The following is a 27,097-nucleotide window of genomic DNA, read 5'->3' as shown; positions in this document are numbered from 1 at the left end:
TATTAAATATTTTAAACGTAAATTCCAATAGATATATGCCAACGCCACAAAATTCTTACTTAATAAGATTTAAAATATTACAAAACGATATAGCCTTTTATGTTGGGACTTAGAAGCAGCAGATGGAATTGCAATAATTGCTATTTTTCCAAGAAGGTAAACTTATTGGGCAAACAAAAAAAAAACCAATCGATTTAATTTTGTTGCAACCTATATCTGTAGTATTAAAGACACCATTAGATATCGCAAGAAGAATTGTATATTATAGTAAAATAAAAAATAATAAGCTTCACGCAGTATCCCGCACACAGCAGAGGCAGAGGGAATCTAATGTTAAAACACTTCGTTCCCCACTTTCCGCCAAATTCTGGAGGCATTGCTTGTTAAGTGACAGAACTCAACGCCGCGCTTTATCTCAACACCAGAGCTAAGAAATGGAAATATAAACGTAAAAAAATATTTCACTTCCTCAATGATTTCTCTACTGAGTAAAATATTTAAGGTTTAAGTATTTCATGTAAATTTCCACTTTCATCCAAACTTAATGTCACCCTAATATAGGGTTTCGACCTTGTTTAAAATTTGTCATGTAAATTGTTGGACTAAAATTTCTGTCAAGATAATTTGAGGCGAAATTCTATTAAATGATACCTGTGTGTGCATATTTACATTAAGTCTGGCCTAAAGTGTATAAATTTAAGCGAAATAAAATAAGATTTCTGGGAAATTGAACAAAATATTTTTTTGCTTTTCCACTGTTTTTGACTAGGTAAATTTAAGTATTAACACTTAACTTTATGATACGGCAGGCAGAGGCAAACTAAACTAAAGATACTTCGTTCTCAACCCACCGCCTATTTTTAGAATCTTTACGTGAAAAGTGGTGGAACTCAACGTCGCGTTTTGTCTTGTTACCAAAGAGAGGATATGGTAATAATTTATACCGCCGAGTGAAAATCGAACTGACAACAGTAATATTAGTAATTGTTAGAAGCCAGTCGTGGTGCTGGGGCAAAAAAGTATGCCCCACACGACTGATTGAGGGTTCGATTCCCACTCGAAGAAACGGTGGTGGAGACTGGTGAATCGCGGCGTTCAGTTCCGCCACTCAACATGCAATACCTCTAAAATTCAGCGAAAATGGGAAACGGAGTGTATTAACACTGAGTGCCATCTGCCTGCCCAGCTGAGTGAGTAATACAGGATGACGCTTAAAAAAATAATTGGTAATATTCAATTTCAACACATCTCTATCTTCAATAGTAAGAACCTAATGAAGCAACCATGTTCAATTCAGTTACAGTTCCTCGGAACAATGAAAGTTAATTAAGTTTGAGAAACGTATCCAGAGAAGCTTGCAAGTTGCACCGTAATTGCACAGTTCATGTAGACGATATGTATACTATTGTAATGAGGTTCTAAAGCTCGTCATCATCTACTCATTCATTTACCAAATTAGCTGGTGCTCTTAATTTCTAAATTTACAAGGATTACAAAGAACAAGAGAATGAAAATCTATTTTGTTTCATTTTAAGCGGCTTTATTTTTATTGGAGATTTAGAGGCAGGTCTTTTGGGTTGTCGTTTTATTTTTTTTTCAGCTTCACGCCATATCCCACATGGAGCAAAACTCTGACTCCAACTTTCCGTCGAATCCTGGAGGCATTACGTGTTGGGTGGCGGAATTCAACGCCGCGTTTTGCCTCGATATCCGGGCGTAGAAATGAATATTTTAAATATTTCATTCCCTTCTTCACTTTAGTGTCGAGGCAAAAAAACGCAGCCTTGAGTTTTGCCACTCTACAAACAATGCCTCCAGAATTCGGCGGAACGTGGGGAGTGAAGTGTTCCGTCTGCCTACCCTGCTGTGTGCGGGATATAGCGTGATAAAATGATGGTGAACTATCATGTTGTCTTGGAAAATTATGACTGACATTTTATTCTTTTATTAAAAGTGGAGAGGACTCCCCACTTTTAATACACTATTGCAGTAAAACTTAAGACCATAAAAAACTTAAATTTGTATGAAAAATATGAGAATGTAAAGTAGTACACTGAATTTAGTAGTCCACTATATAAAACTTCAATAACGAATTTTGATAAACTTCTTTCCTTTTATCTTTTACGTCTTTGTTAGGAATGGATGCTGCTTAGAAAGGGCCTAATCAAGGCAAGGGACAATTCCTAATGTGATTAGCTAAATGCTCCGGAAACCAACCGGTTTTGTCGTTTGTACGATTAGGAAATGAACGATATTAGAATGGTACTTTATTTTCATGAAGTAAATGATGATAATGTCTTTTCTAGAAGGTCTGACACTAGAGGTGGTTAATGAGCATTTGGAGATGCCTCTTGAAAATATACTTGAATCGCAAGTTCCAGGCTCTGCTCTGAGTTCCTCACCCTGAATCGCCAATCCCACGCCACCATCCGCAAGATGAACGGTTTTGGGTTCAATTCAATCAGTAAAATTAACCAATTTAATTTATATGCTCTAGAAACTTTGTCTTCACAAAACTGAATTACGACCAGATAGCGAAGAATAGAGGGCTTGACCCTAGTATCTATGTATCGCATTTAGCTGTTTTTAATATACAAAATCTTTATATTTAGAAAGTCAATATTTTTCAATAAACAGACGAAATAATATACTGGTACTGAGTCGGGATCAGATGTAACGTAATAGAAGACCCTCTTCTTTCAAAAGTTGACACTTGGAGGCCGAAGTGATGGGGGTTTTTCCGCAGTCATAAATCACTTCACCGTGTGTTTCATACATAGGATTACGGCATTCACTCCGATAAGTTTTGTTTTTGCTAAATTTTGTTATTTTCGTATTGTACTGGTTTCGTCTATGGTTTTACTTGCGTTGTCAAATGGAAATAATTAAGAGAAATAATTAATATGATATACATTTTAAGTACTCAGAATACCTCTGACTTAATGGAGGTACAGTAGGTTACGTCGAAACGATTACCATATCAGTCTCACGCAGAGCAAGCAAAAAAAATAATTACTTATATCATTTCCTCGAATGGGAATCGAACCCACAACCTTTTGCATAATAAAAAATAAACGAAACAAATGGAAACCGGTTTAAGTTCCCTGATTAGCTCGCAGGATGCTTTCATTCATTTAATAGAAAGTTATGGACGTCTTAGACGACAGCTAACGACGCCTAAGTTAGACACCGCAAAGTTTGTAAGATGAGACAAAGAATGGAAGGGAGACTTCACAAATAAAATTTATTACGAGTTTCTACTGTTTACATTTTCTTGATTACTTGAGAATGTGAATGTTATTTCAACATATAGAGGCCATTCGTGGCGCATGGGCACAAAACGTGATGCGGGACTGGTTGTGGGTTCAATTGTCACTCAAGGGAATAAAATATTTAATATTTCCATTTTATTCGCTCTGGTGTCGAGGTAAAACGCGGTGTTTAGTTCTGCCATTAAACACGCAATGCTTCCAGAATTCGGCGGAAAATGGGGAACGGAATGTCTAACAATTAGGTGTCCTCTGCCTACCGTGATGTGTGCGGGATACACCGTGTCCAAAATAAAAAGAAGCGTACGGCGTCTGAGTGTAAACGTGATGGTTGTGACATCGATTCTCATTTTTTTTGTGGAAAGAGACAAGGCAAACAAGCACCTGATGGTAAGATTCCATCTGGCCCGCTCGACTTGTGGACGTCCAAAAAGGACAGAACCTAACAGTATTTTGGCTGAACCTCAGTCATTGAGTTCTGGTAGCGCGGTAAGAGAATGAGAATGATTTTTATTTTTTCGGTTTCGTAAAAAAGTGCGGCGTTAAGCTCCATATTTCAACACGAAATGCTAATAAAAACCGAATTTATATTTGAAACAAATTCCACACGTCATAGAAAACTAGAATAATAATTAAATTTCATTCCACACAGTAAACGATGCAGCTTGAAATTTAAAACACAAAACAAAGGGTTATTCATTTTTAAATTCTAAGTAAAAAATGCATACGCCGAGCTGTCGTGATGAATATGAAAATGGTTTACAATCCCATACCATTATTATATTTTACTTTGGTTCAAATGCAACTTGCTTCTCTTTTTTAACCTAAAAGTAAAAAGATTTATGCAAATGTTTGTTTGTGAATGATAAACTTATGAATAGAGTGTAGTGACTACGCTGCATAAAATATGTATATTTTTTATTTTCACGCCTTTGCCCCGTATTGCAGGGGGAGTCTCATAATAATTAATTGAAATCTCATTATATATTTTTTTCACGCTGCGCTGTATCCCTCATGTAGCAGAATAGGCAGGACTCTTAGTGTTAAGACACTCCGTTCCCAATAAGACACTTCCGTTTTCCACTTTCCGCCGAATTCTGAATTCTGGTGTTGAGTGGTGGAACTCAGTACTGAAATTTGCTAAATTATAAAAATAATTGAAGAAAATATTTATCTTAATGGGTATTATTACTACATAAACGACTTTAATATTAGCATCATCAAATAATAGGTCCTTTCACTATTTTCTTCTGCCAAAAGCTTACCTAGTGTAGACTCCAATCTCCACGTTCCGATTTTGGAGATAAAGAACGTTGAGAGACTGAAGTCTACGCTACGCTTTGTCTACCAGAGGAGGAATGAAAATACTGCATTCACCAGATCGAGAATCGAACCCCAAATAATCCGTGTATCGTCTGGAATGATTTTTGATAAAAATAATATCTAAAAATTAAATTAATTAAATTTAATTAAATCCTCAAAACAACTCACATCTATATAGGAAGCGTTTATATAATCCGAGTCAGGTTCCCGGTCGACAGTCTGCAACACCACTCTGTTGTAGTCGTCTGAAAGAAGATTCGTAATTAAATTTCTAGTTTGCGAAAATAATATTGACATAGTAAAAAATGAAGTGCTCTCTTCTTAATTACAATATTTTTCTTAATGAAAAAGGCTTGAGTTAACTTTTTTTTTATTTCTCTTATATTCTTTACTAGTGGGCCCGGACGCGGCTACGCCCGCGAAAATATAAGCCTAAATAATTGAAATAAGTTAAAAAAATAATAATAAGTGGAGATTTATTATTAGAAAAAATATCTGAGTAACCGAAATGAACAAACAAAAGAAGTAAAAGTAACTGAATGAAATTTTTAATATTAGAAAAAGTACCTAAAGTTTGCCGTGCGCGCGTACTAAACATTTTTCTATATTAAATAATTATTAATTTTTGCGAACAATATTAAATAAAATCTCAAATGATAAAAATTCCGATATTTTAAGTGTATAACATCGGTATAGATAACGGAACTGAGATAAATTAATTATAAGCAGCAAATAATTATATAAAAAATAATAGTAATTCGAAAATATATAAAAAATTACAAAATCATCAAAGTCATCTGCCCGTTCGCGTCGGTCATACTATACCACTCGTAGGCTAGATCATTTCGAATCAGTGACATCTTAATTATTTATTAGAATGTTATACAGTAAGCTATAATTTCCAACAAAATGAAATGCTAAAAGTGACTATTATATTTATTTTCATAAGGATGAATATCAAATTATAGAAATCATCTAATTTTTGTTAATGTATACAAATCTATATCGGCGCGCGCCATGTATGCATTAAGCAAACTCACTTTGGGTGACGTTTTCTTAAAACAGCAAACTTTGCAAGCCGTTGCTTAGCAACGCGTAGCGACGATTGTTATTAACATGGCGGAATAAATTGTTTGTCAAATTAATTATTTTAATATATTGGTATATATCGAAAATATTACAAATATGAGAAAAAAAAAGTATCCTATGTTCATCCCGGGACCCTCAAGTATCTCTATATGAGTATTTTATCACAATTAAATTAGCGGTTTGGCCCTGATTGCGTAAAAGACAGACAGACAGACAGACAGACAGACAGAGTTACTTTCGAATTTATAATATAGGTATGGATATAATATTTTACATCATAGAAAAGAGGTTAGACTTTTATTATTTAGTTTTTAAATTTGAGATTTCTTATCCGTTTAAGGCAAAAATCATTCATATATTAAGACAACTGCGTCAACGGCAAACGAGTGTAAAGAAATCAAACACCTCGAGGCTTTTACAGAACTTATATTTCTTCCAGGGCTAAATAACATTAGGCTTCTACAATTTATATCTCAGGACTTTTACAGAACTTATACTTCTTCCAGGGCTAGATACCATTAGGCTTGTACAATGTATATCTTAAATTATAATACAATATTTTATTCTAGAGGACCACTTTCCTCTTCAGCTCCAAATCTAATAATGCGCATCAGAATTTTCAACACATCAAGCGTCGCGCTAGTTCTATGTATAAATTTTCAAATATATCTTTTTATTAAACAAAGAGGTTGATTTACATTTTTCTATAACAAATTATCGTAAATATAAAAACTATTTATATAAAATCATTACACGAGGAAGAGAGAGTCTTACCACTACATGCTCTTCACCCGCTCTGCCATATGCGGGAAAAAGAATAAGGCTTAGAAAAGTAGTAATTTATTAAGAAATAATTAGTTAGGTAGTATAATATATATCGAATCGATGGACATTCTGACGTAGTTGATGAAGAGGTAATTTCTAACAGTTTTACCCAATAAAGCGTGGCCTGAAATTTTACTGGTTTTAGTGAGTTTATACTATAATTTTTTAAATTCGATTTCCAACACTTATTTACAAAAAAGATTGCACTTTATTGAAATGGCTTTATAAAACTTGTTTAATAAATGGCAAGCAATTATATCTTCATATTATTTAAAATATTTTAATTTTGAAATAATATTTAAATAAACTGTTATTCACAAAAGCTATTTTCTTTACGGTACAGAATTAACCCAGATAAAAATGTTAATTACTTTGGGCACTCAGTTCAGATTAAAATACTTTTTTATATTGACTCTTTTGTATGTTATTGGCATATTTTACTTGATGTCTTTTAGTTAATTGAGTGCAGTGGTAATGAGTTCAATCGGTGGTAATAAGATGTATAGTATAAGGGTTCATAAACTCATTTCATCCATTCGCTCATTTCATTCGGTCATACATTCATATTCATTCAATAGTACAAATATAAACACAATCTCTTTTGTCATTAATGCGAGAGCCACCGGGCCGAATGAACAGGTTGTAAGACAATTATATGTATTTTTTTCTACGGGGACGAGGAAAATGGGTTTTTTCGTTAAATAAGATTGGGGGCCAGTCGTGGCTTAGAGGCACAAACATGTGATTGTAAACGTGGCTGGTTGGGGGTTCGATACCTACTCGAGGAATTAAATATTTAACTGGCGTAGACGTTAACCGCTTCCGATTTCTAACAAATATTTCATTCATTTAATTTCACGAAAATGTTATATTTGAAATATGAAATTGTATTTAACATACAAGTGTATTTATTAAAATATTTATTGTTCGCGACAACCGACGCGCATCATCGGCTGTGAACTCGTCACAACATGTTAGAGACTGTTTAGTTTGGCAAAAAGTGACGTCATACCACTCTCGTAATTTTGAATGTTATTATTAGTGTCTTTTCTAAATTAATAGTGTTTTTTCCTTTGTAAATAAGTAATTACATTAAATAATAAATATAAATAGATTTGGGTTCCGTTTTAGATAATAATTTTCGACTTTATATCTTATTTGTATACTTGTACTATGATTTGCCGCATTAATCGCTTTTTATATAATAGTAACTTCCGTATAGTAAATTTTATTATTAATTATTGTTTGTCATAGTTTTCTGTAACAAAATAACAGATTTGTATATTCCTAATGTGTGTAATTAATTTTAGAGAGAATTTTCATTGTAAAAACTCATGTAAAATTCGTCATCGTAACAGCATTTTTCGTAATTTAATAATAGATAATACTTAAATAGTATAATGTTTTATACATAGATAGATAGATATTTTTATGTTCTTTTAATATGTATAAATTGTAAAAACATCCGATTTTTAGTTATTAAAATATAAATGTAAATGTGTGATAATCATAGTAAAAATATTGTTGTAAATAAAGATAAAACGGCTCGGTGGCTCGCGGCTCTCGTTACCGTTTAGCTCCGCGCAACGGAGGTGCGCGTCGGGCGAGACAGAGACAGTCGGCAATCAACGGTGAGCACAACAGGAAGAAGATAGAATCGGAACAAGACACGAATAGAGCCGACAGTCACCGACCGTTATACAGTGATCAACATCTTGTTTCAATATCCTGTTTCAACATCCTGTTTCAGTATCTTGTTTCAATGTATAGCAAGAACGTCTCGCAAGAACGTCTCACAAGAAGGACTCACAAGAACGTCTCACAAGAAGGACTCCCAAGAACGTCTCACAAGAACGTCTCACAAGAACGTCTCACAAGAAGGACTCACAAGAACGTCTCACAAGAACGACTCATAAGAACGTCTCACAAGAAGGACTCCCAAGAACGTCTCACAAGAACGTCTCACAAGAACGTCTCACAAGAACGTCTCACAAGAACGACTCACAAGAACGACTCACAAGAACGTCTTGGGGTCTCAGCATACTCCGTGTTCCCATGATCTGGAACCTATAGTGTGCAGGGCGTCAGCGGCTCATTCACTTGAGTTCCGCCCGTCCGGTACAACGTGCTGGTCCTTCGAGCTGGATCTGGGGACTCCTCACCGAAGCTGAAGCATCATCCGTCATCGTGCAAGTTATCGCAGTGCTCCGTCGCGCAAGTGCTCCGTCGCGCAGTACTCTATCGCGCAGTGTTTTCCGTCGCGCTCGCAAACGCATTCGCCGTCGCGTTTCGCATCCGTATCGACTGTCGCGCTCGCAACTGCGCTGACGTCACATATCCCGTCACGTCGTGAGTGTTTTGTGCATCCGCCTTCGTGAGTCTTCGTAAGTGCTCCATCGCGTAGTGCTCTCCGTCGCGCCGTGCTCCATCGCGCAGTATATTCCGTATTGACTGTCGCGCTCGCAACTGTGCTGAAGTCGCCTTACTCGCCTGTAGTCTTCGTGAGTGTTCGTGCATCAGCCTCTGACATCCGCCTTCGAGTGTTATCGTGAGTCTTCGTGAGTGTTCGTGCATCAGCCTCTGACATCCGCCTTCGAGTGTTATCGTGAGTGTTCGAGAACCTTCGTGCATCCGCCTTCGAGTATTATCGTACTACATCGCGCAGTGCTCTCCGTCGCGCAGTGTTCTCCGTCACATAGCGCTCTCCGCTGCGCTCTCCGCCGCCTCCGTTGGCGTCCGCATTGACTGTCGTGCTCGCTACTGCGCTGACATCTATCGCGCCGTAAGTCACGTCGTGAGTGTTCGTGCATCCGCCTTCGAGTATTATCGTAAGTCTTCGTGAGTGTTCGTGCATCATCCTCCGACATCCGCCTTCGTGTGTCGTCGTTCGTCTCCGAGAATCTTCGTGCTTCCGCCTTCGAGTGTCGTCGTTCGTCTCCGAGAATCTTCGTGCATCCGCCTTCGAGTATTATCGTTTCGTCTTGGTGAGTTTTACCAATTATCGTAGGTTTTTACTAAGATGCCTATCACAAGATCAAGAGGTCGATCCGAGGGATTGAGATATGAAGCCGACCCTTCATCTAGTCACACAGAGGTGACACACCCGCCTACGAATACACAAGAGGATTCCGAAATAGAAAAGAACTTAATAGTACCAAGTGACGAAAAGGAAGACTCAAGAATTATTTCAATTAACAAGGAGGAACAATTTGAAGGCACACAAATAAAGTCGACAACTTCGAAACGTGCAAACTCGAAGAAGTCTACGAAATCCAGACGTAGAGCAAGAAATGCTCGTGAAGAAATACTTCGCATCAAGCTTGAACTCGCGCAAATAGCTCTGGAAGATGCTGAATCAGATAGTTCAGAATCCCAGGAAGATAATATATCGAAAACCGACTACGTTAGCTCCTGGATTGAAGATAATGCACAAATCGTACAAAAATCACTTACACCATGTGCAGATGTTCCGAGGCAACCACATCCAGTGCCGTCATGCTATAGAATGCCTCAACATCCGAATATCGGCAACAATTCCGAAAATCAACAAGCAATACAGAGAGATTCAACAAAGGAAATAGAGGAGCTAAAAAAGGAAATAGAAAATTTGAAGAAAAGATGCGAAAAAGCCGAAACCGCTCCTACATCGTTGTGTATGAAAACAGAGGTACCTAAACCTACAATGTTACCTCCATCATCGTCATACAATTTTCCCGTCGCGTCCAAAGTCATCATGGATCTTCCTACATATAGTGGAGTGTTAAATGAATGGCTATCATACAGGGCCATATATGAAAACACTAAGGGATACTTCAATGAAGTTGAAAATACAGCCAGAATTCGAAGAAGCCTAACTGGAAAAGCATTGGAAGTCGTCGACACACAACTCATAGCTCATTCAAAACCGGATGCCATCATAGAAGAGCTTGAAATGAATTTCGGTCGTCCAGATGCAATCGCATATAGTGAATATGACAAGCTTCGATCTCTACCTCGTTGTGCTGACAATCCAAAGGAGATACATGCATTCGCCAGTAAGGTAAGAAGCAGTGTCAATCTGTTTCGCGCCCTCGATTTACACAACTTTATCACTGCGCCAGATATAACGAGGGCCCTTCGTGAAAAGCTACCATCGTCGTTATGTACCAGGTGGTACGAGGAACAAGCATCTATATTCAAACCAGACCTGACGCACTTCAGCGAGTTTCTCACCAAACAAGCAGCATGTCGCACACCTTATTCAACAGAGATCCCGCACTCAGAGCCTACTCGTCGTGTGATACATAGAACGCACAATACTACCGAAGAAAGGAAAACTAATAGATTTCATGGAATGGTGAAAAGTACGTGCAAAATTTGTAACAAAGAAGGTCATCACAGTATTAGCTGCAAGAAATTTCAAGATGCCAACTCAGATAAAAGATGGGAACTCGCCAAAGAACACCGACTGTGCTTCAGATGCCTGCGGTTCCGACAATCAGGACATTCCTGTAAACCACAGAAGTGCAATATTAAGGGATGCATCGGTACTCATCATCGATTACTACACTATGATAAAAAGGAGAAATCAGAAATTCGAAATCAACAAGAAGAAAAGGAAACCGTGGCCAACGCATGGGTACCGTCAAAGGCGCATGCTTATCTTAAAATCATACCAGTCAGAGTTCATGGACCGGCGGGAGAAACCTCCGCATACGCTCTATTAGACGACGGATCAACTGTATCTCTCATAGATGAAGCTTTGGCAAAGGAAGTCGGTGCTGAGGGACGGCTGGATCCTTTAAAGATGGAAGCAATCGGGGATATAGTTATTGAAACGCCGGGATCAAGGCGTGTTACCGTGACACTTGCTAATTCACAGAAAAAGAAGATTAGCTTTACAGCTCGTACCGTTCCACATCTTAATCTTTCCCCGCAAACAATTCGTGAAGAAGACTTAGCTGCCTGCGATCATCTAATAGATTTGAAGAACCAGCTCACCTACGACTCAGCCACGCCTAAAATTCTAATTGGTCAAGACAATTGGAATTTACTACTCGCCGAAGATGTCCGTATAGGACCGAAGAACCAACCAATCGCTTCACTCACGTCGCTCGGGTGGGTGCTACATGGTGCGCACAATAGGACATTGGGTCAGAAAATCCATTTCGTCAATCAAGTTACTGCTATTGAAGATAGAATGGATGAACAACTGAGAGATTACTTTGCCTTGGAATCTCTTATCATTAATCCGCGTCGGCCAGACTCTGATCCAGAAATAAAGGCTGAAAACATTTTGAAGAAACACACACACCGTTTACAAGATGGGCATGTTGAAACCACACTTTTATGGAAATCAGAGAACAGCATCATGGTTAATAATTATGAGTCGGCGCTGAAGAGGCTCATATCAATAGAGAGAAAAATTGATCGTGATCCTGAACTGAAAAGGAGATACACCGAACAAATGGAATCACTCGTCCAGAAGGGCTACGCTGAGGTGGCACCTAAAAGTATCTCTCCAGGCAGAACATGGTACCTGCCACACTTCGACGTGCAAAACCCGGCTAAACCAGAGAAGCTTCGCATTGTTCACGACGCCGCTGCTAAAACCAAAGGTATGTCACTAAACGATTTCCTCTTGACTGGACCAGACCTTCTTCAATCGCTTCCTGGAGTCATGATGAGATTTCGCCGTCATGCTTTCGCTGTATCAGCCGACATAGCCGAAATGTTTATGCAAGTCAAAGTAAGACCTCAAGATAGGGATGCCCTTCGCTACCTGTGGAGAGGACACCGGCGGGAGGGAACTCCTGAAGAATATCGCATGACGTCGCTTATATTTGGAGCTGCGAGTTCACCATGCACCGCGATATTCGCTAAAGATTGGAACGCAAAAAGGTACATCGACACGCATCCAGAAGCAGTGGAAGCTATCATCCACAACCACTATATGGATGACTACCTAGACAGTTTCCGAAGTATAGAAGAAGCTATAGAAACTTCCAAAAAGGTCCAACATATCCACGGAGAAGCTTGTTTCAAACTCTGCAAGTGGGTTTCAAATATCCCGAAAATAATAAATGAACTTGAAAAACAATCAAATATGACAGAAACTATTAACCTGGGTACCAAAGAAGAAAAGATTTTGGGTTTAATGTGGAGACCGTCAACCGATGAATTACGATTCAATTTAAAACTAGCAAGATTACCGCCCAGTTTATTAAAGAAAACAGCTCCTACGAAGAGAGAAGCTCTGAAGATAGTTATGTCACTCTATGACCCACTTGGTTTCGCTTCACCCGTTACTATTCGTGCTAAACAAATTCTTCAAGAATCTTGGCGAAGAATTATAGATTGGGATCAACATCTGGATGAAGATCTTTCCAAGCAGTGGGCAGAATGGATGCTACACCTTCAGAAATTGAAAAATGTGAGCTTACCTCGATGCTACTCTGGTTATAGTGATGCCACATCTGTACAACTACATATATTCAGCGACGCCAGTGAAACAGCCTACGCAGCAGCTGCCTACTGGAGGGTGGTTGCTCCGGATGGAAAAGTCCAAGTCAACATGATCATGGCTAAAGCGAAAGTAGCCCCGCTCAAGGTTATGTCAATTCCTCGTTTAGAACTACAAGCAGCCGTCATGGGAGTTCGCATAGCAGAAGCTGTCATAAAAGAACATCGTATTGCGCCGGAATGCAAAATCTTTTGGACAGACAGTAAGACAGTTCTGACGTGGATAAGAAATGGAGCCAGGTCTTATAAGCCATTTGTCGCACATAGACTAGCAGCCATTGAAGAATATACCAAAGTTGAAGAATGGCGTTGGGTACCTTCTAAGCTCAATGTCGCCGATATAGCCACCAGAGAAGTACCATCTGATTTTGGAGCTGATCATGAATGGTATCACGGGCCTGCCTTCTTGAAAGAAAATCCGAGTACCTGGCCTATCGAAAAACCGGTCGTGTCAAATAATACTGGTGAAGAACATACTTTTACCGTTAAAGAACTCCAGCTGAAGACAAAATTACGTGAAGCAATTCCTGATCCACAACGCTTCTCAAAATGGGAGCGACTACTTCGTGCCACAGCTAGAGTCTTGCAATTTTTAGATATTTGCAGAAATAAAAAAGAGAAGATCTTTTATAAGCGAACACGTAGAAATATGGAATCAGATCCTACGTGGAACAAACGAAGAGAAACATTGCAAAAGAAATCTACTACTCTACATAGCAAGAAATCTATGGATTCCAACAATTTTCTGATATTGGATTCGAAGTACATTACAAAAGCAGAAAATCTTCTCATCCGAACATCTCAAGAAGAATCTTTCAATGAAGATATCACAGACTTAAGATACAACAGGACTATTGCCAAACAAAGTCGCCTTCATTCATTACCCGTAGAACTCCGAGATGACATTGTCGTTCTTCGCAGCCGTATAGCCGCCGCCGAGGGAATAAAAGACGAAACAAAGAAACCACAAGTCTTAGATGGAGATAACTACATCACACAGTTATATATTGATTGGACCCACCGTTGTCTTCACCACAGCAGCACCGAAATAATAGTAAATGAAGTACGTCAACATTTTTGGGTAATTCGTCTTCGTCCCACCGTGAAAAGGATAGTTCATCAGTGCCTCAAGTGTCGTATTCGCAAGGCACAACCCCCACAGCCTTCTACGGGTGATCATCCTAAATCCCGTCTCGCTCATCATCGAAGACCATTTACATACACCGGCTTAGATTATTTTGGCCCTCTCACAGTAGTCGTCGGCAGACAACACGTGAAACGTTACGTCGCACTCTTCACGTGTCTTACCACTAGAGCAGTTCACCTGGAAATCGCCGCCAGCCTAAGCGCAGACTCTGCCATACTTGCATTGCGAAGATTCGCTGCACGTCGAGGATGTCCTTCCGAAATTTACTCAGATAATGGTACAAACATGCATGGAGCAGACAAAGAACTTCGAGAAGCATTCAAAGAAGAAGCCAGTCGTCGAGGCATCGCATGGCGTTTCATAACACCATCTGCACCATTCATGGGAGGCGCATGGGAACGTCTTGTTCGCTGCGTGAAAACAGCTCTATACACTATTCTTCGTGAGAGATACCCCCGAGAAGAAATTTTGGCTACATTACTCTGCGAAGTAGAATATACTGTGAATAGTCGTCCCCTCACACATGTTTCTGTAAACAATGACGACGAAGAATCTATAACACCCAATCACTTTTTACTTGGGGGTTCAGCTCGTCTACCTGTACCTGGCACATTTAGTGAGGACGACATCGATAGCAAAAAGCAGTGGAGACGCTCACAGATATTAGCGGACATGTTTTGGAGACGCTGGGTTCGCGAATATCTCCCTGAACTTCAACACCGGCGGGAGCCTCATGGTCGAGGCCCTACTTATGAAATAGGTGACCCGGTACTTATAGCCGACTCACAACTTCCAAGAAATACGTGGCCAAGAGGACGCATAGAAAAAGTATATCCAGGTGCAGATGGACAAGTGCGAATAGTTGAAGTACGCACTAAGGGTGGTCTTCTGAAAAGGCCAACCAAAAAACTCGTTCCGCTTCCAAAGTAAGAAGACGTCGTCGCTCACCGCGGGAAAGATGCAGCATCACATCGAGACCTGATTCTGCACGGCGGGAGAAATGTTCGCGACAACCGACGCGCATCATCGGCTGTGAACTCGTCACAACATGTTAGAGACTGTTTAGTTTGGCAAAAAGTGACGTCATACCACTCTCGTAATTTTGAATGTTATTATTAGTGTCTTTTCTAAATTAATAGTGTTTTTTCCTTTGTAAATAAGTAATTACATTAAATAATAAATATAAATAGATTTGGGTTCCGTTTTAGATAATAATTTTCGACTTTATATCTTATTTGTATACTTGTACTATGATTTGCCGCATTAATCGCTTTTTATATAATAGTAACTTCCGTATAGTAAATTTTATTATTAATTATTGTTTGTCATAGTTTTCTGTAACAAAATAACAGATTTGTATATTCCTAATGTGTGTAATTAATTTTAGAGAGAATTTTCATTGTAAAAACTCATGTAAAATTCGTCATCGTAACAGCATTTTTCGTAATTTAATAATAGATAATACTTAAATAGTATAATGTTTTATACATAGATAGATAGATATTTTTATGTTCTTTTAATATGTATAAATTGTAAAAACATCCGATTTTTAGTTATTAAAATATAAATGTAAATGTGTGATAATCATAGTAAAAATATTGTTGTAAATAAAGATAAAACGGCTCGGTGGCTCGCGGCTCTCGTTACCGTTTAGCTCCGCGCAACGGAGGTGCGCGTCGGGCGAGACAGAGACAGTCGGCAATCAACGGTGAGCACAACAGGAAGAAGATAGAATCGGAACAAGACACGAATAGAGCCGACAGTCACCGACCGTTATACAGTGATCAACATCTTGTTTCAATATCCTGTTTCAACATCCTGTTTCAGTATCTTGTTTCAATGTATAGCAAGAACGTCTCGCAAGAACGTCTCACAAGAAGGACTCACAAGAACGTCTCACAAGAAGGACTCCCAAGAACGTCTCACAAGAACGTCTCACAAGAACGTCTCACAAGAAGGACTCACAAGAACGTCTCACAAGAACGACTCATAAGAACGTCTCACAAGAAGGACTCCCAAGAACGTCTCACAAGAACGTCTCACAAGAACGTCTCACAAGAACGTCTCACAAGAACGACTCACAAGAACGACTCACAAGAACGTCTTGGGGTCTCAGCATACTCCGTGTTCCCATGATCTGGAACCTATAGTGTGCAGGGCGTCAGCGGCTCATTCACTTGAGTTCCGCCCGTCCGGTACATTTATTATGCACAAGTACTAAAGAAGTAGGTGACGCAATTTCGCCTTTACAGTTCACGGAATAAAGTAGCTATGCAATTCTACATACTCACTTCTCGTATAGAAGGAAATAATTGGCCTGAAATATTGAATTTCATTCAATAGAATATTACTTGTAGAAAGTTGTGTAGTTTTGCTAACAGTAAATCGGAAAAATACTCTTGGGCATACAATTTTAACTTTATTGTTGTTGTGTTTTTTCAGCATGAAAGAGAGAGAAAACGTAGTGTTAATACACTCCATTTCTTTCTGCTTCGGGACATTGAATGTTGAGAGGCAAAACTCTCGAAGAGATTTTCATCTGATAATTAAAAACATCTGATATTAATAAAAAGTCAGCGCTAAAAACACTTGCAATTAAGACACATTTAAAAAACAGAATTGGTTAATACGTTTGGGAGCTACGATGTCTTAAAAAGACATACACATGCACTTTAACAGACACTTACACCATCTCTCTGCTTTCATCGGGGGCTATATAAAAATACATAATAATAATAAAAAGCATAGTAGCTGAAAATGTATAATAGTTTAAGAATATTATATGCATACTTACAAGGAGTAACTTTTTGATTCTGGTTCTTGTACAGGTTTGTTTTCTTTTGGGCGTGCCGACAGGCGTGCGTTTCCACTTTGATTGCGGTCTGTAATAAAGAAATATGTTAAAAAAATATTAGACAGAATTTTTATATTTTTTTTATGGAAAAAGAACAAAGTAAACAAGTGTATGATTCACCCGATGGTGTGATGAGGGATCACCGCTGCCCACGACCCCGTATAACACCAGAGGATTTAATAATTATGACAAATATGAAAAAAATATTTTCATATTAATGCTCTGCTAATAAAAAGGCCAGTCGTGGCGCAGTGGCGCATAGTGCGACTGTAAAATCGATTGGTTGTGGGTTCGATCCCCACTTGTAGAAATGAAATATTTATTGAAATTTGTATTTTCATTTCTTCGCTCAGGTGTTGAGGCAAAGAATACAAAATTTCGGCGGAAAGTGGGGAACGGAGTGTTTTGACACTAAGTTACCTCTGTTTACCTTGCTGAGTGCAGGATACAACGTGAAGCTGATTTGATTTCGATCTTAATCTAACAAAAAATTAAGCGCTGAGTTCCCTCACTAAAAATGGAATGTCTCGTAAATCGGGGAACAAAAATTTTGTACCATTAAGTTCAGTTCGACAGGGGCACGACCTCAAGAGAAAGAGTTTTTCCTTTAATTAAATAAATTATAATGCCTTTATAAAATTAATACACGTCCAATATTTGTTTTATAGGAAACGATGAAGTTATAAATTAAATTCCAATACAATAAAGACCGCCACATAAAAGGGAGGTGCCCACAAAGGGTTTTCAGCGAGGGTCCCTCGAAAGTAGGTTATTACTTAAAATTAACTTGTTCATTAGGTTCTATCAAAGCAAACGCCCAATGAAGCGGCAAACTCTAAACATTTTGTTGCTCAGCTTAAACTTAAAATAACTTTGACATTTAACACTATCTATTAATAAATAATATTAATTTCTAAATTAATTTACTTTTATTTTTATTATGCATTCTATATTTATTTTATATGTAAACAGAAAGATTCTTAAAATATATCAAATAAGGATGAGGCCCTTCGTGGAGAAGGGGTACGGTTATGTGGCTATAAGCGCGATAGGTTGTAGAGCTAGATTTCCATTCGAGGAGATGAAATATTTAATATTTTTATTTCCTCGCCCTGGCAAGGAGGCAAAGCACGGCGGTGAGTTCTGCTACTCAACACAATTCCTCGAAAATTCGGCGGAAACTGAGGAACGGAGTGTCTTTACTCTACGTTCCTTCTGTATACCCTTCTATATGAGGTATACAGTGTGAAGCTGAAAAATCATATTAAAAATGTATATAAGTATTATATTTTTGTGGAAACCTAGTTTACTATTATTTTTAAGTATAATAAATTATAATCTATATATCTAAAAGGACTTGTCCTCACTAACTGAGGTAAGACGCACGCACAGCCGTAACCGCTGATGATAAAAACGAGAAATTTGGACAGATGTTTACTTTCGTAATCTGGACATCCACTAAGAAGGGATTTTGAAAAATTTTAACCCTAAAGGGGAGAAATAGGGGTTGAAAGTTTGTATGGAAAAAAATTTAAATCTGCACCGATTTTTATAAAATTTGAAATTTAGATTTTTAAAAGCATTTAATTGAATAGGTGTTTCATCGTTTTCTAGAATTCTCCTCCTAAAGGTGCAAATAAGGCGTTGAAAGTTTGTGTGGAAACATCTTTAAGACGCCACCGATTAAAATAAAATTTGAAATTTTGACTCTTAAAAATATTTAATTGAACATGTGTTTCACGGTTCTTTCGAATTCACCCCCTAAGGGTGCAAATAAGGGGTTGAAAGTTTGTATGGAAAAATCTTCAAATCGCCACCGATTTTTATAAAATTTGAAATTTTGACTCTTAAAAATATTTCATTGAACACATGTTTCATGGGTTATTATAATTCACCCTTAAATACGCAAGCGAAGCTGCGCGCGTCCGCTAGTAATTTATATATTTAACGTAAATATAACAAATAGCTATGATTTATATACGAATTAACAATATTAACCTCTCTTTATTTCATCAGTTAAAAGATTTTAAGATGCCTAAATCACGGCATTATCCCCGACAGGATGGCTTTCAGCAATATCTTGTGAGATGGCAGATGATTAAATATCAAAGGAAACCTCTTTGTTAAAATGTCTTGAGCAGCTATTTAATTAATCTTTTAAAATAGTGAGTTTTAAAAGAAACATAGAGTTTGAAGTTCTATTTTGCTTTTGATGCATGTATTTTTTTCTTTTTTCATTTTCTCTTATTTTTATATTATTTATTTAAATTTTGTCTTATTTTTATATATATATATATATCTCTTTCAATTTTCTTTATTTTTTTGTTTCTAAGAGTTTGAAATATGCAACTTTTTTTTAATAATACTCTTATAATATGAAATTGAACTTAAGATAAAATTGTGTGTTCGATTCCCACTCGAGGAAATGAAATATTAAATATTTCCATTTTCGTCGCTTTGGTGTCAGGGCAAAGTGCGGCGTTAAGTTCCGCCACTCAATAAGCAATGTCTCCAGAAATCGGCAGAAACTGGGGAACGGAGTATCTTAACACTAGGATCCCTCTGCCAACCCTGCTGTGTACAGGATACAGAGAGAAGCTGATTCATTTTTTTTTTAAAGTCCAGTCAGTGCCACCGCTTTAGTTATTAACGTAGAAGTCCAACATATTCCTGTTACCAATTTTTGTTGATTGTCTGTTTTACGATATCGTCCAATTAAAAACAGAGCGGGGCTAATTTTTGTTTTATATTCAACTAGGTACAGCTATGGAGAAAGTAAAAAAAAAATAAAAGATAGGCTTTTAAATGACATGAACATAACAATTTTTTTAAAACGTTTGTTTAATCCTTGTATTCTGAATAAAGTCTATATAAGTATAGTAAATAAATCATGTTTATTAGCTTAGGCTGATCATAATCTAATAAATAAATAATAAGGGATAAATTGTTTTTATTTACTAGCACTAGTCACACAAAGAGCGGTGCTGAATTTGTCCTATATACGTCAATTACTACAAATAAATAATTTTACGAAATACAGGATAAAAAGAAAATTTGAAAGTATATAAAAAACTATTATTATAAATAAGTAAAAAAATAAATGAAATACTTTTGAAAGCCGCGTAAGGGTAAATGGGTTAGAGTAGTCCGCCGTGACAGGATATTACAGTTGGGTGTAGTTTCTCTTAACGACGACTAAAAGTTTTTACGCGCGGATTCCTTTAATGTGTTTTATTATATGAAACAATGTTTAATAATTAAGGAAGTAATTGTTTAGTAAAAGCTGTGTATATATGTATTTTTATTATTACTTTATTTAACCCGACTGGTAGTGGGTTCGATCCCCACTCGAGGAAATGAAATATTTATATACATTTATATTTTAATTTCATCGCTCTAGTGTCGAGCACTAGGGTCCCTATGCCTACTCTGCTGTGTGCGGGATACAGCATGCTGATTTATTTTAACAATAAAAACAAACAGACATATCTATACATATTTCTTGTAGACGCCTATTTTTTTAAGCTTTACGTAGTATTTTGCATATAAGTACACAAGAGTAGATGCAGGGAACCTAGCGTTAACACACTTGGTTGTGTGTTTTCCGTAAAATTTTTCGAGACATTGTGTGGCAGAACTTAACGCCGCGCTTTATCTATTTACAAAAGCGAGGAAATTTAATCGTATCCATAACCGCTTTTGGTGTACTACTATATGTTGTAGGTATATAATGTCTTTTTATGGGTAGGTACATATCAAAAAGTAGGAAAATGTTCAAAAATTGAAAATTATATAAAAATGTAAATATGCGGCAAATGTCATTTAAAATAAAATATTGACGCAACCAATTAATTTTGCTAAAAAAAGGAAGCCTGGATAAAAATCTGATTAAACTTTTCCATTCAAACTTGATCCATCTAGAGTTAAAGCTAGGCATTGCAAATATATCTGGATGTTACAAATTATTATACTTATATATTTCTTTAGGTTATTATTTCTATAGGTTCCGTGTAAAATGAAAACTTTGCCACTTTAAAGTTCTTGTAAGTTCTAGACGAGAAATGAATTTAAATGTAATGATAAAATGTGCAATTTTCATTTATTACTACTATTATTACTTTACTCTTCCTTACGTAGAATAATTTCCTCATAATATTTATATATTAATAATTTCACGCTCTATCCCGCATGTAGGTAGAAAGGCGTTAAAGATGTTACGTAGATATTTACGTTAAAGACCAAAAGTGGAGTAAGTTGTGCAGGAAGACAGACCCTGGCAAAATCCGGGATTAATGTCAAGAAGACGAGGCAGCAGGGTAAACAGATTAAATCTATTATTTGAGGCACTGCATGCTAAGAGGCGAAATTTAACACCGCGGTTTGTCTGGGCGGGGTGGGAGTCAAAAAATTTCTTTATTTTACCATATTAAGTATAATATAAACATATACCTATATAAACATATACCTAGAGGCCATCGTGAAGCAAGGGCACAAGCGTGCGACTGAAAACGCGACGGTTTTGGATTCGATTTCTACTCGAAGCAATGCATATTTCATATTTTTACTTCTCTAGTAAAGAGACAAAACACGGCGTTGAGTTTCGCCACACAACACTCAATACATCAAGAATTCGATTCAATAGGGAACAGAGTGCTATAACACTAAGTTTCCAGGTTCTTACTAACTTTATATAGTAAAAGTAAATTTAATACACAAATCTTTGTATATAATGTTGTTTCTAGTAAAATGCAATGATGGCCTCAATGTTTTAACAAATATTTTAGATATTTTTAATATAGAACATAGCTTCGTACGGTGGTGGTGGATGTATGACATATTTAATAAGTGTCTACGAAGCTACGAGCTACGCTTCTCGTTGGTTTTAGTAAGCCGCTACGGAGTGCCTATCGAAGCCTTTATATCCTATATTTATTACTTTAAATAGTTATAATATTATGTTGAAAATATTTGGAATTCTTCATATTCAGGGTATTCTTATTTTTATTCATATTTTTTAATTATTTTTACCACATTTAGTTAGCAAATTTTTTTAAAGTGTATTTTTCGTTATTTGCACATATATGACATTTAGACATATTATTTGAATGATTAGTATATTAAATCGGTAAAATTTCGAAACATGGAAATGATCTTCTCTATCACCTGTATCGTTTATCTTTTACAGCTTCAAGTTGTATCCCGCACACAGTAGGGTAGGCAAAGGGAACCTGGGAAGCTAGTGTGGGGACACTCTGTTCCCATATTAAAAATTAAATTAAATCAAATTTAATTAAAAAATTTAAAAATTAATTTTTATGTTTCTATATTACATCAAAATAATATCTTTAGATGTGTATAATATTATAAAACTCCTAAACATAAGATGGAATTTGAAATTAAGGTGGGAAGAACCTAGTGTCAAGTCTCTATGTTATCCTCCTTCCGTATGCATTTCTGGGTATTGTTTCACAGAACTCAACGCCATATTTTATCTTGGTACAGCATGAAAATTTAATAATTTATTACTTCGACTAGCAATCGAACCCACTTCTATCACCACTGCGTCACAATGGCTCATATACAAATACCTACTTAATTCCACTTACAATATTCAAAGTTTCACAAATATTATTCCCAACAAAACCTTTTAAAAGTAACAACTGCATAACTTAAGGTTCACGAGATTCATTCTGAAGTAAATTATGAAATACCATACACCAGCCTCGCCAAGTTTCAGTAAACTGGTATGATAAGACAGTTTATTAGCTGAAAACCGAGAGACGTGCGCTGGCTAGATAACTGGAATGATTACTCTCCTCTTTGAGCTCTCTTTGAACCATGCTCAAAGAGAGCACGAGAGCACGGTTTGAGTTTTAGGATTTAGATAGGTCCTATCTTCTATCTGATAGGTGATAGTGTGAGTTTTACATATTGGGCAAAGTTATAACAACTTTTAAACATTTATATTTTTTGGGCATTTTTTATTTGGGAGACCAGCCAGTGACGTGGGGGCACAGTGACTGTAAAACTGATTGGTTGTGGGTTCAACCTCCCTCGAGGAGATGAAATATTTATTTTAATCTATATTTCTATTTCTTCGCTCTGGTTTGAGCATAAGCGCGGCGTTGAGTTACCCCAATCAACACGCTATGCCTCCAGAATTCGGCAGAAAGTGGAAGTGGGAGTACGGAGTGTCTTAACACTAGGTTCTCTGTGCCTACCCTGCTGTGTGCGGGATACTTTATTAATTTATTTTTTTATTTGGCATATTATTATAATGTTTATAAAACATTATTGTACCGAATTTACATAGTAAAATGTTTATGTTTCATTAATTAAGCTTTCTTTTTCATTAACCGTATTACTTCATTAGTGGAGCCAGATTTTCAGCATCAAAGCTTTTGGCGACTTGGCATAGGATGATATTGGCAGCGTTTTCTATGGTATTAGTTCGGAAATTTTCGTAATATAAGAATATATTAGATTTTCTATTAGTAAAGTTTATTTTTTTATGATTAAATATTAAATAATTACATATACGACATAGTATAGCTGATATGTAGAATCAGTATTGATCAAGTACGTCAATACGCGTAGATTAGAGGCCGCCATGGCGCAGCGGCACAAGTGTGTGACTGTAACGCGACGGTTGTGGGTTCAATCCCCACTCGCGGAAGTGAAATATTTATTTACGTTTATATTTTCATTTCTTCACTCTGGTGTCTGGTGTCTGGCGTAGCGTTGACTTCTGCCACTCAACACGCAATGCCTCCAGAATTCGGCAGAAAGTGGGGAAAGGAGTATCTTAACACTAGATTCCGTCTATGTACCTTGCTGTGTGCGGGATACAGCGTGAAGCTGAACAATTAAAAATAATTCAATACAAATGAAATAATTCAATTCACCTTACCAAACCAAGAAAATAATAGTGTTTGTTCTCTTGGATACCGTCTGCGCTCTTGCCACTATATTAGGCCTTAATAAGCCATTCGTTGGAGTCACTCTACGTTCAACTTATACAGAGTATTTCTTGACTGATGTATCAATAGTGGTTTATAGAAAGAAGACCTCAATACTATCCATTTCACATCCATGTATAAATGTTCAACGATTTTTAATGGTTCAGCAGATATGTGAAAATTTGTTTTTTTTGGAAAAAATTGAATTTTTTAAGAGAATTGGCAATACATCTCGACTGTTTGGGAGTAAAATAGATAGGTGCTGAGGCCTTCTTCTTTAAGAACGTTGTCCTGTCGGTGTATAACTCATACATTATATATACATTTTTTTTTTTATTTCGAGTAGACTTAGGACATACAATAATAGTAAGCAATAATTTTCAAGTAGATACTCCTCAACCTTTTCACATAATATCTTTTTCATGCACATCCCTATTGAGTATTTTCTAAGAGTAAACACTAAAATTAAACAAGAATTTACTAAATAAATATTCTATACGGCAAGTGTGCTTGAAAATACCCTTTCACCTGAAACTTGAGCTTGTATAGCACAGGAACATCTGCTGCGGACTTGTAGATGCTGTAGACTTAATTATAAGGCGAAGCTCGAGCAGCTTCAGAATGAGGAGTTGGGGTGAGATTACTATAGGATTTACGAAACTTGTAACGAACGTTAGAATATTTTTAGGGAAGTTTTATTTTAGGTATATAAATTCATGTTTTGTTTAAAGTGTATGATGTTTTTTTATTGGGAAGTATTTTTTTCACGCTGTATCCCGCACACAGCAGGGTAGGCAGAGCAAACCTAGTGTTAAGACACTCCGTACCCAACTTTAAATATTCCTCTTCGCCATTTTCTTTACTAATTAATATTTAAATATACGAGTTAATTAGCGCCAACGTTATTATGAAATAGGAACTCACCTGAAATTCTAGTTTGTATAACACGGGGAACTTCCTTCTTTGCTCGCAGAGCTTCGGGAAGCTCTTCAATTCCACCGGTCGGTCTGGTATTGTCTCTGATATGGACCCGTTCTCGTCAGCTGTGGAATTATATTTGGTTTAGATTTAAAGAAAATATATGTTTAATAATGTTATTAGCTTTTCAGCGGGCGAATCCTAAGATCTACTAGCGAATTTATTAATATATATTGCCTTATTTGTTCTTTTAGTGACCAATATAACTAAAAATGAACAAAATAATTATTTATTTATGCAAATGTTTATATATAGATGAAAACTGATTTTTTCGTAAATTTTCACTTCATTATCGGATTTTGGCCGCTGGAGGGTAAAAAAAATGTATGTATATATATAATTTTTTTTAAGAAATAGAGTACGTAGTGACAGTATTCTCTTTGCCATTATATCTATAGTATATATGAAGGCTTTGCTGTGTCAATCTTTGTTTAATCATATATATGCTTGATGGATTTGAATCTAATACCAATGCTTGTGAAATTATCGCAAAATATAATTATTTTTTAAATAGTAGGCGTATATGTATGTAAATGTATATATATGTTATATTTTAAGGGTCTCTGTTAAACAAAAGCACACACGTGTTATTTTTTAATTCTATTAATGTTTTATCGTTTAATAGGAAATTGAACTATTTTATTATTAAATTATAAGATTCTTTATAGACTAATCTAGATTAATTAATTATTCATGTAAGGATAGAAACTCAACATTTATCATCGTGACGCAGGGGAACAGAGAGTGATTGCAACGCGACAGTTGTGGGTTCGATCCCCACTGGAGGAAAGGGAATGCTTATTTAAATTTATATTATCATTCCCTTGCTCTGGTGTCCAGGTAAAGCGCGGCGTCGAGTTCCGCCACTCAACATGCAATGCTTCTAAAATTCGGTGGAAAGTGGGGAACGGAGAGTCCTCTGCTTACCCTGCTACATGAGGAATAAAGAATGAAGCTGATTTTTTACACCTTAATTTCATTTTTATGATTTACCTAAGATAGCTTATAAAGTTCTAAGAAGAACACTCTCAAGGGCAGAATGATTGAAATATATAAAAAAATATGATTTCTTATGAGTAGGAATCGAATGCCCTAATTCCGTACGCAGATAAATTTAACAAGTCCTCACTGCGTCACGACGGCGTTAGATTAAAATGACAAAATTATTATGAAATTAATACGATAGAAATATATTATACAAAATGAGCGAACTTTTAAAGCTACTTTAAAGCGTCCATACGATCTAAGGCGGGTAAAAGTTTAATTCAATTGTGACTCAAAGAAGCTTAGCCGTAAAGAGAATTTATGAAAAAAATATTTGAAAACATTTTTTTGTATTGAATAAAATTATAATCAAAGGACTTATATTGTGTTTTTTTTTTTATTTTACATTAAAAAAGATACTATACGTGCTTTGTTTTTTTACTTACTTTTTTAATTTAACAAGGATTAAATTAAACTTCACGTTAATTAAGAGTATAATTCCTAAATTGTTTTATACAATACTAGCGGCCCGCCCGCGGCTTCGCTTGCGTGAACTACGTTATTATTAATTTCTGTCTCCATGAGTACCTACGTCCTATAAGTGACGTGCATGTAAAATTTGAGACTCCTAGCATTTGTAGTAACGAAGTTTCATACAAACTTTCAACCCCAAAAACAACCCCTTAGAAGTAAAATATTACAAATTCCCGGCTTAGCGAGCACCTTCGTCCTATAAGTAACTCCTATGTAACATTTGAGATACCTAGCACTTGTAGTTTCTGAGATTTCGTGATGAGTGAGTGACCTTTCAATTTTATATATATAGATTAAAAAGTAAAGAAAAATTTGGGGGCGGCGTGGTCCAGAGGAACTGAGTCTGACTATTATAGTGACATAACGTGGTTATAGGTTCGATCGTTTCTATACAAGGAAATGGATTATTTACATTTTCTCGTTCCGGTAATAAGAAAAAAGGCGCCTTTAAATGTACTAAAATTGTGAGGATTCTTGGAAAGGGGATATTTTAAGACTAGGTTCCATCCATCGCTATGTAGAGGGGATGGTGCTCGCTATGGAAAGGACATAAGAGACTCTCTCAAGAGATTGAACTGACAACCATTGTGGAAAATCAATCTTTTGTACTGTACCGCAAGGACATCGAATTTAT

The 27,097-nt window shown here is 36.5% G+C and overlaps 1 protein-coding gene across 2 annotated transcripts in view; it reads right to left on the bottom strand.

Annotated features, from left to right (window-relative positions):
- The window catches only part of Ptp36E (protein tyrosine phosphatase 36E), a 77,333-nt gene that overhangs the window by 21,453 nt on the left and 28,783 nt on the right, over positions 1 to 27,097 (bottom strand). For both annotated transcript variants that reach the window (XM_085197801.1, XM_085197802.1), the window contains 3 exons: positions 24,892 to 25,010; positions 16,949 to 17,036; positions 4,761 to 4,837 (listed from right to left, as the gene is read on the bottom strand). In XM_085197801.1, coding sequence (XP_085053927.1) covers positions 4,761 to 4,837; positions 16,949 to 17,036; positions 24,892 to 25,010 — 284 coding nt within the window. The remainder of the gene's footprint in view (positions 1 to 4,760; positions 4,838 to 16,948; positions 17,037 to 24,891; positions 25,011 to 27,097) is intronic.

The sequence above is a fragment of the Heliconius melpomene genome, chromosome 14 (genome assembly GCF_056956725.1).
Source record: "Heliconius melpomene rosina isolate 202511_hmr_F chromosome 14, ASM5695672v1, whole genome shotgun sequence".
Taxonomy (NCBI): Eukaryota; Metazoa; Arthropoda; class Insecta; order Lepidoptera; family Nymphalidae; genus Heliconius; species Heliconius melpomene.
The sequence above is the reverse complement of the archived record's forward strand: the minus strand, read 5'-3'. Positions and strand labels throughout refer to the sequence as shown.